This window comes from Accipiter gentilis, chromosome 30 (genome assembly GCF_929443795.1).
Source record: "Accipiter gentilis chromosome 30, bAccGen1.1, whole genome shotgun sequence".
NCBI classification, from domain to species: Eukaryota; Metazoa; Chordata; class Aves; order Accipitriformes; family Accipitridae; genus Astur; species Astur gentilis.
This window is the reverse complement of record NC_064909.1, coordinates 11428820-11444055: the sequence shown is the minus strand read 5'-3', so window position 1 is coordinate 11444055 and position 15236 is coordinate 11428820. Positions and strand designations below refer to the sequence as shown.

At 35.1% G+C, this 15236-nt stretch overlaps 1 protein-coding gene across 4 annotated transcripts in view; it reads left to right on the top strand.

Moving 5' to 3' along the window:
- USH2A (usherin) overlaps positions 1 to 15236 on the top strand; it is a 394090-nt gene that overhangs the window by 44607 nt on the left and 334247 nt on the right. For all 4 annotated transcript variants that reach the window (XM_049833600.1, XM_049833601.1, XM_049833602.1 and 1 more), the window contains exons 9-11: positions 953 to 1046; positions 10288 to 10483; positions 11270 to 11400. In XM_049833600.1, the coding sequence (XP_049689557.1) occupies positions 953 to 1046; positions 10288 to 10483; positions 11270 to 11400 (421 nt within the window). The remainder of the gene's footprint in view (positions 1 to 952; positions 1047 to 10287; positions 10484 to 11269; positions 11401 to 15236) is intronic.

The window sequence follows — 15236 nt, the reverse complement described above, 5'->3', positions numbered from 1 at the left end:
ATTTTAACAGTTTTAATGCAGAGCTCATTGTTTCAGCTGTAGTTTTCCTTTTAAAATGGGGCAGCTGTTAGTAAAACTGTTACATTATCTGTGACAACTTTATTGTATATAAGTGTGCTGTCTTGTGAAAGGACTAATTATGCCCTGTAAATAATATGCAGATTTGGCAATGAAATAGTTTCCAAGAAGCATATGGTGCAGAATTTTGTTAATAAGTATTATTCCTGAAATTATTTTGGTAGTTCTCATTTTAAGAGAAATCACCCCATTAGAGGTCATGTTTACCTTAAAATTTCCGACACTACTAATATGTTTTGATTATTGATTCAGATGTATTATGATAATGCTTTTACTAAAATAGCTATCATCTTGATGACTACGTAACAGTAAAATAATTTCAGCTGTAGTTTGCAAAGCTATGCCAGGCCTCCAGGAGAGCAGACCTCCTAGGTAGGGTGGGATGGTTATTGCCTATTAACTAATACTCTAGAAAGATTTTATTTTAGTAAGAAATGGACATTTTAACTGAGATTAAAACGGGTTAAACTAGAAAATTATGCTTGATACAGTTAAGATTTCTTGAAAAAAATAGAGCCACACTGTAAGGCTTAATATTGATGAATAATTGCTATTTATTTAATAAAGTTTTACATATTAATATTATATACTGAAATATAGTTGTCACTACATATTATATAAGGTAAGAGTAGCTGTACTACATGCTGGTTTTTATTTTCTTGGAAAGCAACTGTTGATACTTAAAAATATGTTGAGGTAAGTAGTCTTTTGTAAGTTACTGCACTTAAGAACATTCTCTTTGGTGTTTATTTGTTCTTAATAAAGAACCAGACTATGTAATAGACAAAATTGTCTTCGTGACCATGTTGTTATATTGTTGGACAGATGTGTTTCCACGTTTTAATTTTTTCTTCACTACCTATTGTTCTTTCAGGTGTAATTGCCATGGCCATGCTGATAATTGCGATGCAGCTGTGGAACTGTATAGGTGCCTGTGTGTCAAGGAAAGCTATACAGAAGGAAATAATGTTAGTCTCTCCTTTGTCTATCTATGTCACCTATGAACAGCCTCAAAATTGGGATTTTTGTCCTGGGAAAGAGTGTGTGTATGTGTGTTAATGTTGTCCTAGCTTTTATAGGGGAAATTTCCATAGCAGGGTTTGTATTAAATAAGACAACAAAAAACTATCCCTGCCCCCCTCTGCCTCCCCTCTCAAAAGTCATCCCACCACAGACCATTAGGAGTGCTGTGTTTAGGGATTTGATTTCTTGTTAAAGGATTATGCCACTTTCAAACATTACATGCAAACTTGAATTTAGACTGTCAGAATCTAATAAAGATTATGGCTCTACCTGCTGTAGCAACTAGCAAATGATGTGTAGAATGAAAAGGTAATGAAGACCCAACAGCAGATGTGCTTCAGGGATTTTTTTTACTTTTTTTTTTTTACTGTACAGTAGTTTTAGTGTGGTCCTATGGACTCCAGACCCATTCAGTAGATGGAGTGCAGTAGGCACAGTCCTGGAGTTCAGCTTCCAATTTAGTTTCATTTGAAAGGGAACGGTTCAAGTGGTCCAAGACAGCTCCATGATGCAAACCAAAGCACAGTAAATGCAGAAAATTTGGAGATTTGCTTCAAAACTGCATGGCTAATCCAAGGTAAAACACTAACATAGATTTACCTTCAGATACTTGGAACATCTGTAGATACTTGGGACATTTGTAGATTGGAGTCTCTGACTTCATCTAAGAATGAGATCTTTTGATGCAGTTGTTTTACAAAATATGTCTAGGATAGGAAGAGTTAAAACATTTTGGACTTGATTTTAAATGTCTCTTGCGTAGTTGAGCACATGTAAGAAAACACCACGACGTGCCAGTACATATGTATTTGGAAGTTATTTTCTTGGCGTTCTTATTTATTACATTGATCTAAACCAGTGATTTGGGTAGTGAGTTTTTAAAACATTGAAAATTGAGTTATGAATTTATTTATTTGAGAACAGCCTGTAAATATCAATGTCCTTTACTTTTTGCAGTCGCATATGATATTTGGTTATCTTTAAAATAATCTGTAGTAGCAACATGATTGTTCTAACAAAACAGTATATTTAATATTCCTTTTTGCTGTTCAGTGTTTTCAGATAGTCGATATTAAGGTAAAGTTTCTTGGAATTAATTAGAAGGCCATATTAAATAATCTAGATACAGTCTAGAAAATATGCTTATCATTGCTTTGCTCTGCTCTTAACAGCATTTCTCAGTAAAGAGGGATTTTGTGAAGTGTAGTATGCAGTTGAAACCAAGTTGCAAAATTATAATTTTCCTACTAGTTTTATAATTCTTGGCCATAGGAGAACCAAAATGAGGTTGTTTACTAGAAGTCATGGTCATCTAGATAAATATGTAGAGGAGAGCTTAGAATGATGATACCAGTTTGCACTTACTTCATACAACCTTTGGTTTTCTTGGAAGCTTTTCACCTATAACTTAGCAAAAGCAGAATTATGATGTACAAGTTAAGGAAACTTGCTCAAACAAAAGATTCTGTCCCTAGATTAATTATTTATCTCAAAAAAAAAAAAAAAAAGAGAAAAGGAAAAGAAGTTGAGGTTAAAGAATGAGCTACATCAAAGAAATGAATCCCACATTCCCACTGAATGTTAGATTTCCGTCATGAGTACATGTTTTATTCCTTGCTACATTTATGCCTTTTGGAAATACCCTTTCTAAAAATTAAGAAAGGGTTGTGGAATAGCAAAAGGGAAACTAATCTCACATCAAAAAATCCCCAGGCAGTCTGTGCTTGCTAGAACAGAGCAAGAAGTGTTAACCTGAGAGCATTTGATATTGTGCTTATGATCATGTGAAAGATATTTGTAAAATTTCATAGGGGATCTAAGTTTTCTAGTTTTTTTAAGCAGAGGTGTAGGATCTACAGTCTAAATGGGAATTGAACAGAAATTTGAAGTTTTTTAGGTGGGTCAAATTAGAAAAAAAAATTAAAACTGACAATGTCCCTTTAATTAGAACACACATTGTGAAATGTTACTTTGTAGGGATTAATTATAAATATTTAATAAGATCTGGACGTTCACCAACCACTCTTGCAAGACTTACGCTACCTTCTGAAAACAAACCAAATACATTTTAATGATGTATCTGCCTTATCAGATATTTTCTGTCAATGTTAATGGGTTGTTCCAGTGAGTGTCACGTTTTTGATTTCGCATATATGCATTGTAACAATAATTGAAATGCTTGAATTAACTGTATTCATTCACAGTACAATAAGGATGTTGTTTAATTATTTTCCTCATTCTTTAATGACCATGTCAGTATCTACTAAATATGAAATGAAATAGAAGTAGTAATAAAATAGAATTAATATTTGCAAGTATATCACTAACTACTTTGACTTTTGTCAAGGATTTACATGAAATCCAAACAGCTTAAAGGTTTTGATTTTCTTGTAAGGCAAACACTTAAAAGCAAAACGAAAATCCATCCTGATTTTTGACTATCATTGGCAACGATACACCTATGTTTCTCAGGCTCCCACCCCAGTGATTTGGGCTTTTTTTTTTTTTTAAATCCCTTGACAAGCTCTTAACATATGGCAGAGTATGTCCTTGTCACATTTATGCTTAATACAACTAAAATTACCATCATGAATTTATCTGGCATATACATCTGGATAGCTGTTGCGCAGCAAAGCAATACCAGAAACAAAAAATTTGCATAATTCATTACAAATAGAAATCTTAGTTTAGCTATTTGCATCACCATGTTATGAAATTTGACATACCAAATGGAATTTCTTTTTTTTCTTTTTTCTTTTCCTGAGTTCTGTTTTGATGAAGGAATATGTTGCTATGAAATTTGAGATGATGGGAAGAAGAGAATGCTTAAGAATGACTTGTAGATGTTGAGGGGCCAGATTATGAAAGAAGAGGAAATAAATCCTCACAGAGCTTATCTCTCATCTTAGAAAAAACAGTTCAGCTACTTCATTTACAAATTGTTCTGTAAGTGTCGTGTCCTGCTTTGGGAAGTAACTCTGCCTTTTACAAATGGAAACTGAGGCACCAAGAGTGGAGTCCAGATTTTGGTAACATTTGTATGCAAAGACTAATTTATAGACATGAGTAATAGTATGTTCAAAAACTTTCCATGATGTTACATGAAAAACTGGAAACAGCCCATGAAAAAACAAGACCGTCAAACAAGATCAGCCTTACCTTACAGCCTCAGAGCCACCTTTAAATTGGTCATACAGAACTTAATAGAGAAAGGTAATGGCAAAATATACAGGAATAATTGTAGAAATAATAATAGAAAATAGAATTTAAAATAAATAAAGCAACTCTGATAAATGCTTGAGAGGGTATGAATGGAAGTGAGAGTGTGACTGGGTACAGTAAAGGCTTCAGGTCTTCAGAGTTTTCTGTGCAAATAATTAATGGTCTTAAACATCTGCTGTCTGAAAACTGGATATGGCATTGTTGATTTACCAAGAATTGGATAAATAAGGCTTTTTATGTTGTTACAGAAGAATATATCTAAACCTTACTTAAAGGTCAATCTGTATCATCATGTTACATGTTGGAATTAATGATACATAGTACCTGAGGAGCTGTAAATATTAACTATAGTAGAGTGGTCACTCAATAACAAAGACTTCTAGCTTGCAGAAGCAAGCAAGCAAGCTAGCAAAAAATGCAGAGCTTTTTGGTAAGCTCTGTGCCATAAATTTTTTATCCAGAGGATAGGCCTGGGAGGAAGCTGCTTACATCGGAATAAAAAGAAAGGAAATCAAGCAGGCAGATGGTTGACTGGAGTTTTAGGAAACAGCAAGCAGAAAAGCACCTAGTCCAGTAGTCTTACCTGCCTGAAAATTTTAGATAGCTTTTGACATGTGTGTGGAAGTTACGGGTTTGTCCATGAATCCATCCCTGGAAAACTGGTGTAGTTGCATAGTTCAAAGATGCAGGCTTCTAAGACAATTTGTTTACAAGGATTGCTGAAATACTGAAAGATCTTGTTGCAGTCCCAGATACCTCATGATTTGTTGCACAGGTGATGACATGGTGAAGGAATTGTGGTCATTATCTGTTATACATTTTGATCTGATGTTTTTAAGTTTTACTTGAGGTGAATAGCAACTAGCATTATGGTTGTCATCGTTACCTCTCAGAAATTAAGGCGGCTGTTCCAATCTGAAAATGATTTTCATGGTCTTATCCACTGTGCTGGATATTTATTTCATTTAATGTGAAAGCAAGCTGAGACACAACTGGGCTGGTGCTTCACTGTTGTTGGAAGTAGCTGATGTAAATCATAGTGCCACATATATTTATTGAATTTCTATGGGTTTTTTCCACATATTCCGTACAAGTGCCCAAGTGATTAGGATATCTGTTTTTTTCTTTCTTTTACCCCACTATTATAAAAAAAATTAAAAAATCCCATGCAATAGCTTCCTCAGAAGAGTGAAATTAACCCTACAATACCTAGTAACTGGGGCTACAGCATTCTATAATATTACAGGAGAATGGAATTCAAAGTCTTATTTCAAATAGACAAAGTAGAAAGAGGGAAAAGTAAACACAAGATCTCTTACAATTTAATACCCTGAGCAAGTCAGAGCTTTGGTAAAACAGAACACATGCCAAACCCATCAGCTGCAAGACATACCTTCTTCCTCTCTTTTATTTTACAGAAGTCCTACAGGGTTGGATTCTAAATGAGAGTTAGATGGAGTAGATGCCTGATTTGAAAATAGCTTCGAATTTTAATCCCAGAGAATTTAAGTGTGAATTAATTTACTGAGCCGCCTGATTGTAAGAATTAGTGTAGTTGCGTATGCTTTGATTGTGTAGAACTTAGTGTGGCTTCAAGTAACTTCACCAAAGAAAAAGCATAAATGAAAGAGGAGTTGAATAGAGATGTATCTTATGCTGTCTGACAACATCTGTGCCAGCGTTTGAGATATCAGTTGTGTCCCATTGTTGGAATCTGGCATTCAGAATGGTAGGTCTTATGTTCTTTGCCGGTCAGGCTGTCAGTCACTTTGCCGTTGCAAAGCAGCAGTAGTATCTTTTCTTAGAATGCTATTTGGCATACAGTAGTTGTAAACCATCTGTTATGTCTGTGCTTAGTTTCTAAAATTATGTTGCATCCTTTTAAAGTACGTGGAGTGTTATGATGGAACCCCATAAGATGCTCTTCATTTCTATTGTCTTCCTTAGTCATTTGGAGTCACTTAGAGTGTTCTAGCTAACACCCCCCCACCCCCCTAAAACCTGGCTTTTGCTTTGGTCTTTGGGGAGTTCACCAGAGACAGATATGGTTCAAAGCTCTGCTAACATGTGGTCTTGATAGATAGTCAAATGCTGTAGTGACGGTGCTGAGGAAGAGCCATGGGGAAATGAAGATGACTGTCTTCAGAGCAGGGCTAAGCTACACTGGAATAGATATTGCTTTGAAGCCGTATTTATTTGGCTAATTAAGCTAAATAGAGTGAAAGCATACTGTCCATTTGGGTAGAGACTGGGATCTTGTAGGAAGGAAAAAATAGTGTGTGATTATCCTACTGTCGTCAACACTTATAGGGCAGCATAAAAAAACATGGTTGGATGATATACATAATGGAGTTTTTCAAAGGCAAGACAGCATTTTGAAATGCCTGAGAAAGTGGCATTCTAATCTTGATATCACTTCAGCAGATTTTTAAATCTCTGTACTGTTAATGACATATGTGTATTATAGAAGCATATGTATAAGTAGTAGAGGTGTGTATGTACACTGGTTATTGCAACTGAACTTTGACTGACAGGTGTGAGATGGGAACTCCTACACAGGTTAGGACAAGAAAAAAAGGAATAAATTCTACATAATGTAACATTTAAAAAAAAAAAAGCCACTCAGAGGCAAGCAGCAGGATATTTTAAAAGTGTTGGAGTAGAAGGTTCTAGTTGATCATGACTTATTGCAGGTCTTAATGTATTGTTATCATTGCCTTCTGAAGTATTTCTTTGAATATTTGTTGACTGTTTCTTCAGAGGCACTGTCCTCAGCATTCTTAGTGATTAATAAGGAACTTGGCACATAAAGGCTTAGGCTGAAGTCACTGGTGATCCTTCCATAATTGTACTGGATTCAGGAATCTTGATAAGGTAAGTTTTTAATAATAATTTTAGTTAAAAAAAAATCCTGAATTCATTATTGGAAATAAGCTTTTAATCATAATTTTAGACTAATGAATTGAGCCAAGATGAGCTAAGTATTTTGACCATCTGGCTCCATGTAATGCTTCCTCAGAAAACTGTTTTTGCAGAAGGTGAGCAGTTCAGATACTGTATATCAAGATGACATGTTTGTTACTGTCCATAGGGAAAGCCATATATTTAAGATGTTTTCTGACAGGCCTAGATGTAACTGCATCTGCGTGTTTGTGGTTTTTACAGTTATGGAGAAAGGCTTGTTTTGTCAAGAATTAACATTCTTTGTAAATCTACCACTAGACCTTGTTTGGATTTGTCAAAGGCTTTTGGGGGATTTGCCTATCCATTTTACACATGGCAGCCAAGAACTGAGACCTCAATCTCTCGATAGCTTTGAAAAATCTTGACTATGCTTTGGGTGAATGCAGGGTTTATATTTGATGAATGAAGACCTGAAGGTTGCCATATGTACATCATCATGCTACCAAAAGTGAAAGTTAAACACAGCAGGTCTGGAAGTTAAATGCAATTCTTAACCTAATAAAGGTGTGACAAACTCAGCAGGATGAGGTGGGGGTCCAGTGCACATTTTTAATGCATATAGATGTGACAACTGCTAGAACAGCAATTGTTTCATAGTCACTGCCAGCTTTTGAATGACTGCTTTTTTGCTAAGGCTTTTAAAAAGTTTGGTCAAAATTTTAAAAGTCACAGAACAAGAGATATGGTGGTTCAAAGAAGCCCTGTGCTATCTAATCAAATGCCATCTTCTCTCTTACTCCTTAGTGCTTGTGTGTCATTTAATAATAAGTATAAGCACAGGTGTGTATAAGTAACTGATCTAAGATTGAAATGAAATAATGAATGCTCTCAGCTGCTACATGGCTGGCCATGCACAAATGGCAATTCAGGGCTGGCAGGTTGGTAGCTATTCCTGTACTGCTTTCCCTTCAAGGAGGATGTATTTCCATTGACATGCTGGGAGGAGGAAGCTGCATGAGTGGGATGGTTTGGTTGGGAGCTCGGGTTTCTTTCTTGTGCTTCCCAAGTTGTGCAATGCCTGAACAAACCCTCTTGTCTTGTGTTGCTGGTGCTGTGTAATGCTGTTTTTCCTCAAGATAGTGGCAAAGGGAGTGACTAGAGAGAGAAAAGATGGATGTGAATGAGGGAAGGACTTGAATTAGTTTGCACTGTGTAACTTGTGTAACAGTTACGGTCAAGGCGTTCCTCTTGGTGTACTTTAACTGGGCTAATCATGATTAGGCAGTGATTCTTCTGATAAACAAAGGTCAGAGTTCAAGGTCTCAAGTGAAGGTCTGCTAACTTTCATCCAGAAACCTCCGTATTCTCTCACTGTGGTGATGTGGTTTTGTTGTTGTTGTTTTTTTTTAAAAAAAAAGATTACAGAAGGTGCAGTGGCTGTTGTTATCTTACCTCTTACTGTTAATTGCCTTTATTAAAACTAAATTTCAGTGGATAAATTCTTGTGCTTTCATTTTCTCTTCCAAGTTGCTTTTGTTAGGAGTTGTGACTGCTCCACAGTTCTTGGACTGTCTTAAGCTTATGTTTTCCAATTCAGTTTCTCATTTTACCCACAGTTGATGCTTTCCCTTGATGCTTTCCCAGCATTGGCTGTGAGTGAAAGAGTTTAGAAACTTGAGTATAGTTTCCTAATTATCAGTGTATAGGTGATGTAGGCACACTGGGCCTAAATAATTATAATAGTGCTTGGAATAGTAGCCCTGAAGAAAGATGAGCACACTTCTGGAACTTAAGAAGAAAGAAGATGCCAAAATACTTTGCAGAAGCAACTTGTTTTGAAGCATTTAAATTTCCTCTGAAAGATGGAAATTATAATTGCAATATATTTTGTTTCTTAGATCCAGCAAGACACCAGCATTTTGGGAATGAATTTTTAGTAATGCCAGTTAAATTAAAAAAATTCTAAGCAAACACCTCTCCAGTGCCAACATGTACCATTTTTTTAGCCAATTTAATAAAAACTAGTTGGATTGTTCACCATAAAGAGAATGTAATTGTCCAAGATGCTATCCGTTCATTAACTTTAAGAAATCCAGTTTGGTTTTAGTTCTTGATGAACTGGTAGGCACAATAAATTGTCTCCTTCAAGTTTTGTTGAGTGTATTATGAACTGAAGATTATTCCGAATTCACATTTTTCACAAAGCTCTACTTAAAAGGTAATATTGTGAGTTCATCCAAATAAAAAATGAGCTTCTGAGGTTCTCCTGAACTACTTAAAAAATATTTTTACTTGTTTGGATTTAAGCTAATTAGGTACTTCAATATCATTAGTCTTTGTATCCAATAAATTTGAAAAGAATTGAAGAAAACAAGATTATTTGTTTAGGTGATTATTTAAACAATGTGCCTGGTATCCTAGTATTCCACTGATGTCATTTAAAATACAACTTGATAGAGCTGAATGTGTGTAGAGATTTACATTTTTTGTTTAAAACTTCTCTCTTGAAAATTTCATGAGATAAATGCATGTTAAGAAGTGCTGATATTTCAGATACTCTGTACAACATCACATATTTGGCCATAGGAGGCTTTTTGTTTCACTCACAGGCCAAATAGTAACTGTACAAACTACAGGTACTACAATACTGCAAACTGTAGTAACAGACATTTGTTTAAAATGCATCCAAATGGATGCATTAGGTGAATGTGTCTTCTGTGCCTCAAAAGGCACCATTTTGCATCTTCAGAGGTTTAACTAAATCTGAATTTCAGGACGTTAGCCTGTGTTGAGTATGTAAATACTTAAAATTTTATTCTTTTGCCCACTTTTCTTGGTTTTAATCTGTTGGTAACGTAACTTAAGAAGATTGAAAAAAAAAAAAAGAGATGGTTTTGTTATTTCCCTATATGCTTTCTCACTTCTTGTCTAAACCCAATATTTTTAATATTTAAATGGGGGAAAACCCATAGAATGAAATATGAATATAGCAATTATAATAGTGTTCTTGTAAGGTAAAGAAATACTATTTTCTTTTTTTTTTTTTTTTCCTAATTTCAGTGCAATCGCTGTTTGCCGTTGTACAATGACAAGCCTTTTCGTCCAGGTGACCAAGTTCATGCCTATAATTGCAAACCTTGTCAATGTTACAGCCATGCAGTAAGCTGCCACTATGACTTAGCAATGGACCCTTTTCCTCAGGAGCACTACAGAGGCGGTGGTGGAGTGTGTGATAACTGTCAACACAACACAGCCGGTAAGTCACAAGAGAATGGACTGTTTGTTTTACGGCCACTTTTTGACTAAGTCTTGTGTCAGCTGAAATTAGTAATGCACAGTGGCTGACATTCCAATGAATTCTCATGTATATGCATTTTTAAACTGTCCAGATAGTGCAGTAATTACAATTGTGTCAATACTTAAGCTACAGGAAAATTTGATCCAATCTTTTATAAAATCTTCCATGCAAAACACATCCTAATAAATAATTAGAATGTATAGTTTCAAAACTGTTTCCGTTACATGTGCTAGAGCATTTAAATCCAGAATATGGTCTTTCTAATTGAACCAGTTTAACAGATAACATATTAAAAAGGTTGTCAAATTTTGCTCTAATGTCAGTTTCTTGCTTATTGAGTAAAGGTTTCTATTCTGTGTAAGTAGTATATTTGAATAGTTTTGTTTAGCAGTTCTCTTCTATTTCAGTTTTCTTGGCTTTGTCTAGTAAAGGGAAAGAAGAAAAGTTTCAGGTTCAATGATAATTTTTCCAAAAAATGTATAGGCATTTGCATGGCACAGCTTTTATATAAGCGTGGTATTATATAACAGATGGAAGTTTAATGGAGTAAAACATAGTTTGTAACAGGTTCATTGTTTCATATGCTCTGGATCACTAAATTGGCAGGTAGAGATGAAAGGTGCATTAAAATGGACGTCCTGAAAATTATAGAATTCTCTCAAAGGAATAGAGTCTTTAATTTTGAATTATACAGCTAATTTTAATGAATTGGAAGCCATAATGCATAACCTTTCTTTCATGCAGGAAGGAACTGTGAGCTGTGCAAGGATTTCCATTACAGACAAGCAGATGCAGATCTTTCAGCCATTGATGTTTGCAAACCCTGTGACTGTTACGCAACGGGCACCAAAAATAAGAGCCTCCTGTGTGATAATGTAAGTAGCCTCAATACAGAAAAATGACAAAACATTTTAATCAGCTGGATAGACAGCAGTAAGGTTTTACAAAGTGTATTTAGATGGTAACTACTTTATAAAAAAATGCTTAAGTTCAGCCTTTTTAAAATTATAATTGACTTACATCAGAGGCTGAAAGCTGAGAAAACACAGCGAACAATTCAAGATGTACTGTTGAAAAGTTCATCTTTTCAATCATCTAGATCAGCAACAGACATAAAAGAAGCTGTATGAATTTCCAGAAGTGAATAGTAGTTTGGGGATACTAAGAAGTACCTGTGCACTCAGCAATGTTAAAACATCCAGGTTTGGATTGTTTTTGAAGGTCTTGATACTATCTTAAAATTACTAACAGATTTTGAAAATTCAGGCAATAAGCTGAGCCTGAAATTGAACTAAAATTAAGCTAGTTTTCTCTGTAATAAGATAAGGATTGAACTCCCTTTTAGTTCATAAAGTCCATCTGAAAAAAAACCCCAAAACAAAAAAACCACAAAGTGATGCTGGAGAGAAAACACCATCAGCTATGCTTTTTAAGCCTATGGACCTCATTGACATGCAAGACATATAGACTGATAATAAATCTACCTGTAACTTTCAAAACATGCATGTCAAAAAAAAAGCAGGAAAAGTGACTGAAGTCTTGAACATATATTAAAGATATATTCTGGTTCATGTTCTATCACATATTTACTGTCCATTGCAAAAATCCAAATTTGGTTAGGAATAGGGAAGCAATAGCTTCTTTGTCTGAAAGGTATTTTAGAAACATTTTAAAGGTAGAACTTGTTCTACAGGGAATTGAGATAGGACTTCTTCAGCTTGTTGCCACATTTCCCGTTTCTCCTTTTTTCCAAACTTTTTTCATAAAACAATCTCTAGCATTTTTCATATAATGTCTCTTGTTATTGCATTTTATTTACCAGTAAGCTCTTGTGGATCCTGTTGCATTTTCATCCTTGGTTCTGTAGTGGTACAAATACATGCCCGGTTTGACTCAGTGCGCCTTCGCAGGACTCATGCATCGGTGCATATGCTGAGTGATATGCAAATTTAGCACAATGGTTTTTTTAAAAATAATCCCCTATAGCACAAATAAAAAATAATTTATAATTTTTCATCTTCTGAAGATGATACTTTTTGCCAGAACTACAGAAATGAAAAAACACTTGAAAAACACAGGTATCATGTTAGGACTATTTTTTAAGGTATAGGAAAAATGAAAGCAAATGCTCATTTGTGTGTCCATGGTTTGTGTTGAAATGTTAACCTAAAACAACTTTAGCTGTGATTAATAATCAGAGGAAGAGTAGTTTACAGAAATCACTGCTTTATAGTGAAATATACAAGAATGTTGATGAAGCTTGACTGTGAAAGTATGAATGGGGAGATAAAATGGGAAAAATGGGGGAGACTGTAGTGCTCAATAAAGCATCAGTTGACTGCTGCAATAGAAGCAGAGAAGGGAAATGATTAAGAGGCATTAAAGAATAGATTAATAAGGCTGGGGACTAAAGGCTGAAATGAATTACATGAAATAGGAAGGCATCATTGAAGGAAGTGTTTCCAAATCTGACCTGTAGAAGATGGAATCATAAGGAATAAGGACCCTACTCATGAAAATTAATGGTCACGTCACAATGATAATTTTCAAGGAAATATGCCAAAAATGGGGTAGAATACACTTTTACTGCATAACTTCCCGTTTTCTGCAGTTCGTGAACATTTTTTTCTTTTTGCAAAGTGCCAGTTGTGTCACTAAGTTCCAAGAGGTATACAGTTCTAAAATTATTCTATTGATTCACAAATTAATCTACTGAATGGCACAGAAAGAATATATACTCATCAAATGAAGTATTATTAATGTAGATATTTTACAGGATGGGTAGAAGAGCTTACTGTAACACGATTGCTCCCATCTCAGTTCTTTGAACTGATCTGGAAAACTTTGTGCCTGTTCTGTTCACCTATTTCACTCTACCTTTGGTGAGAAATGCATGTAGATGTGTAGCGTTTCTCCCTTGCATAGGTTGTCCATTCTTGTACATCTGTAGATCATGCCCACTTACAGATCAGTGTGTAACTTCATTTGCATTTTAAAGTGCAAACTAACATACTGAAAACTTCAAAAGTTTAACTTCATGACTTATAGTAGTGAGTGGGATTTTAGAAGAGTGGTGTAGCAGTGCATCCATGAGCAGTTCATTAGACCTTTTTTGCAGAGAGAGGTCTTCCCTTGTGACTGGTGGGTACAAGAAAGAGAATTGCTGCGGCCTGATTAAATTTGTCCACTTCTATGCTGGTTATTGACATCTAATCAGTGTAGAAAAGATACGTGTTGGTTGCATCCTCTTTGTGAACATTTGTCACAAAGTATTTCAAACAATGAGAAAGTTCCAGATGAATTATTAGAGGTGCCTGAGTTTTATGAGAGTGAAAGAAGAATTGGCTGCCTTCTTCCCTTCTCCCTAACCATTTGCACATGAGAAAATTCTGCCAGAATACTGCTGATGTGATCGTTCTTGCTCTGTATGGAGAGCTGGAGATTAATTTCTTCTGGCCCTTATACCACAATCCTTGACTCATTTTCCTGTGCTGCTTTTTACCCAGACTGCTCTACAAATGCTTACGTATTCAATCAGGCAAAGCAGTTTGTAGTCCTTTCATGATTCTGTTATAATATGCCATATATAATGGTGTGAAAAAAAGCACTCTTTTTCCAAGGCATTTGTTTCTAGGCAAAGCTGAAAGTGCTGCTATTGCTTTTAACTAGTCTTTGGAAGTACCATTCCAGTCTCAGTGAATTTGGGCACCTTTCTTTACTCAGCTTTTGCTGATTTTTAAAAATTTACTCTTAACATGCAAATAAATATGTATCATATACTTATTGGTGCAAAGAAGCTGTACTTTACTGCAGAGGATATTGTTCAGAGTGGCAAAGACTTCTGTCAAGATGGCAGCTGTATTGTCTTGTGTTGCAAGAAAATTCTTTGTAAGGCATGAAGATGAACAAAATGTTAGTGTTTTCTCCGAGGAGTCAAATGAAAACAGTTTCCAGTGCTACCAAGTAAGCTTTTGAACAGGCTTCAGATTTCACCTTTCTGTACACTCCCTAAATATTGACCTTTTGAATTTCTTCATTTTTTCCCTCAGAATTTTGAATGTTTGATTTCATTTTTTTTGTACATAATGGAAAAGTTAGCCGATAGCTGTGTATGCATACATATTTTAAACCAAAGTAGAATCTCTATTTATGATAATTTTACTTCTGAGTTGATAAATTCTTTGATCTAAAATTAGAATCAGCATTGCCCTGTTCTCATTTTTCCACCTACGCAGTTTTCCACCCATTTATTTTGATCGACAATAAATAAATAACTGGAATGTGTGTTACAAGCGAAATAACATAGGTAAAGCAGTTAATTAAGGGCATTTCAGTCAACAGATATATCAAATACAATAAGGAACATAAAGGATGCAAATGTGTCGATGAAAAGCTCATGTGCATAGTGGGTTCCACAAAAAAATCAAGTTATAAACCACTGTGTGTATTCTGAATACTGGATTTTCCTTCATGGGAGGCCTTTAATCTTATCGCTAAAATGAAGGAAAATGAGCTTTTTATATGAAATAATTCCATGGCTTCATTTCTGATGCATTTTGTACCATGGAAATGCTGTTTTTTCTGTGATAGTTTGTCAACCTATTTTGGGGATTTGGTCCACTCCTGCCCTTTGGAGTGTTATGGGGAAAGGGTAAACACCTCATTTTACATTTTGAGCAGAAGTAGTAGAAAGCTACTGACTTTTGAAAGT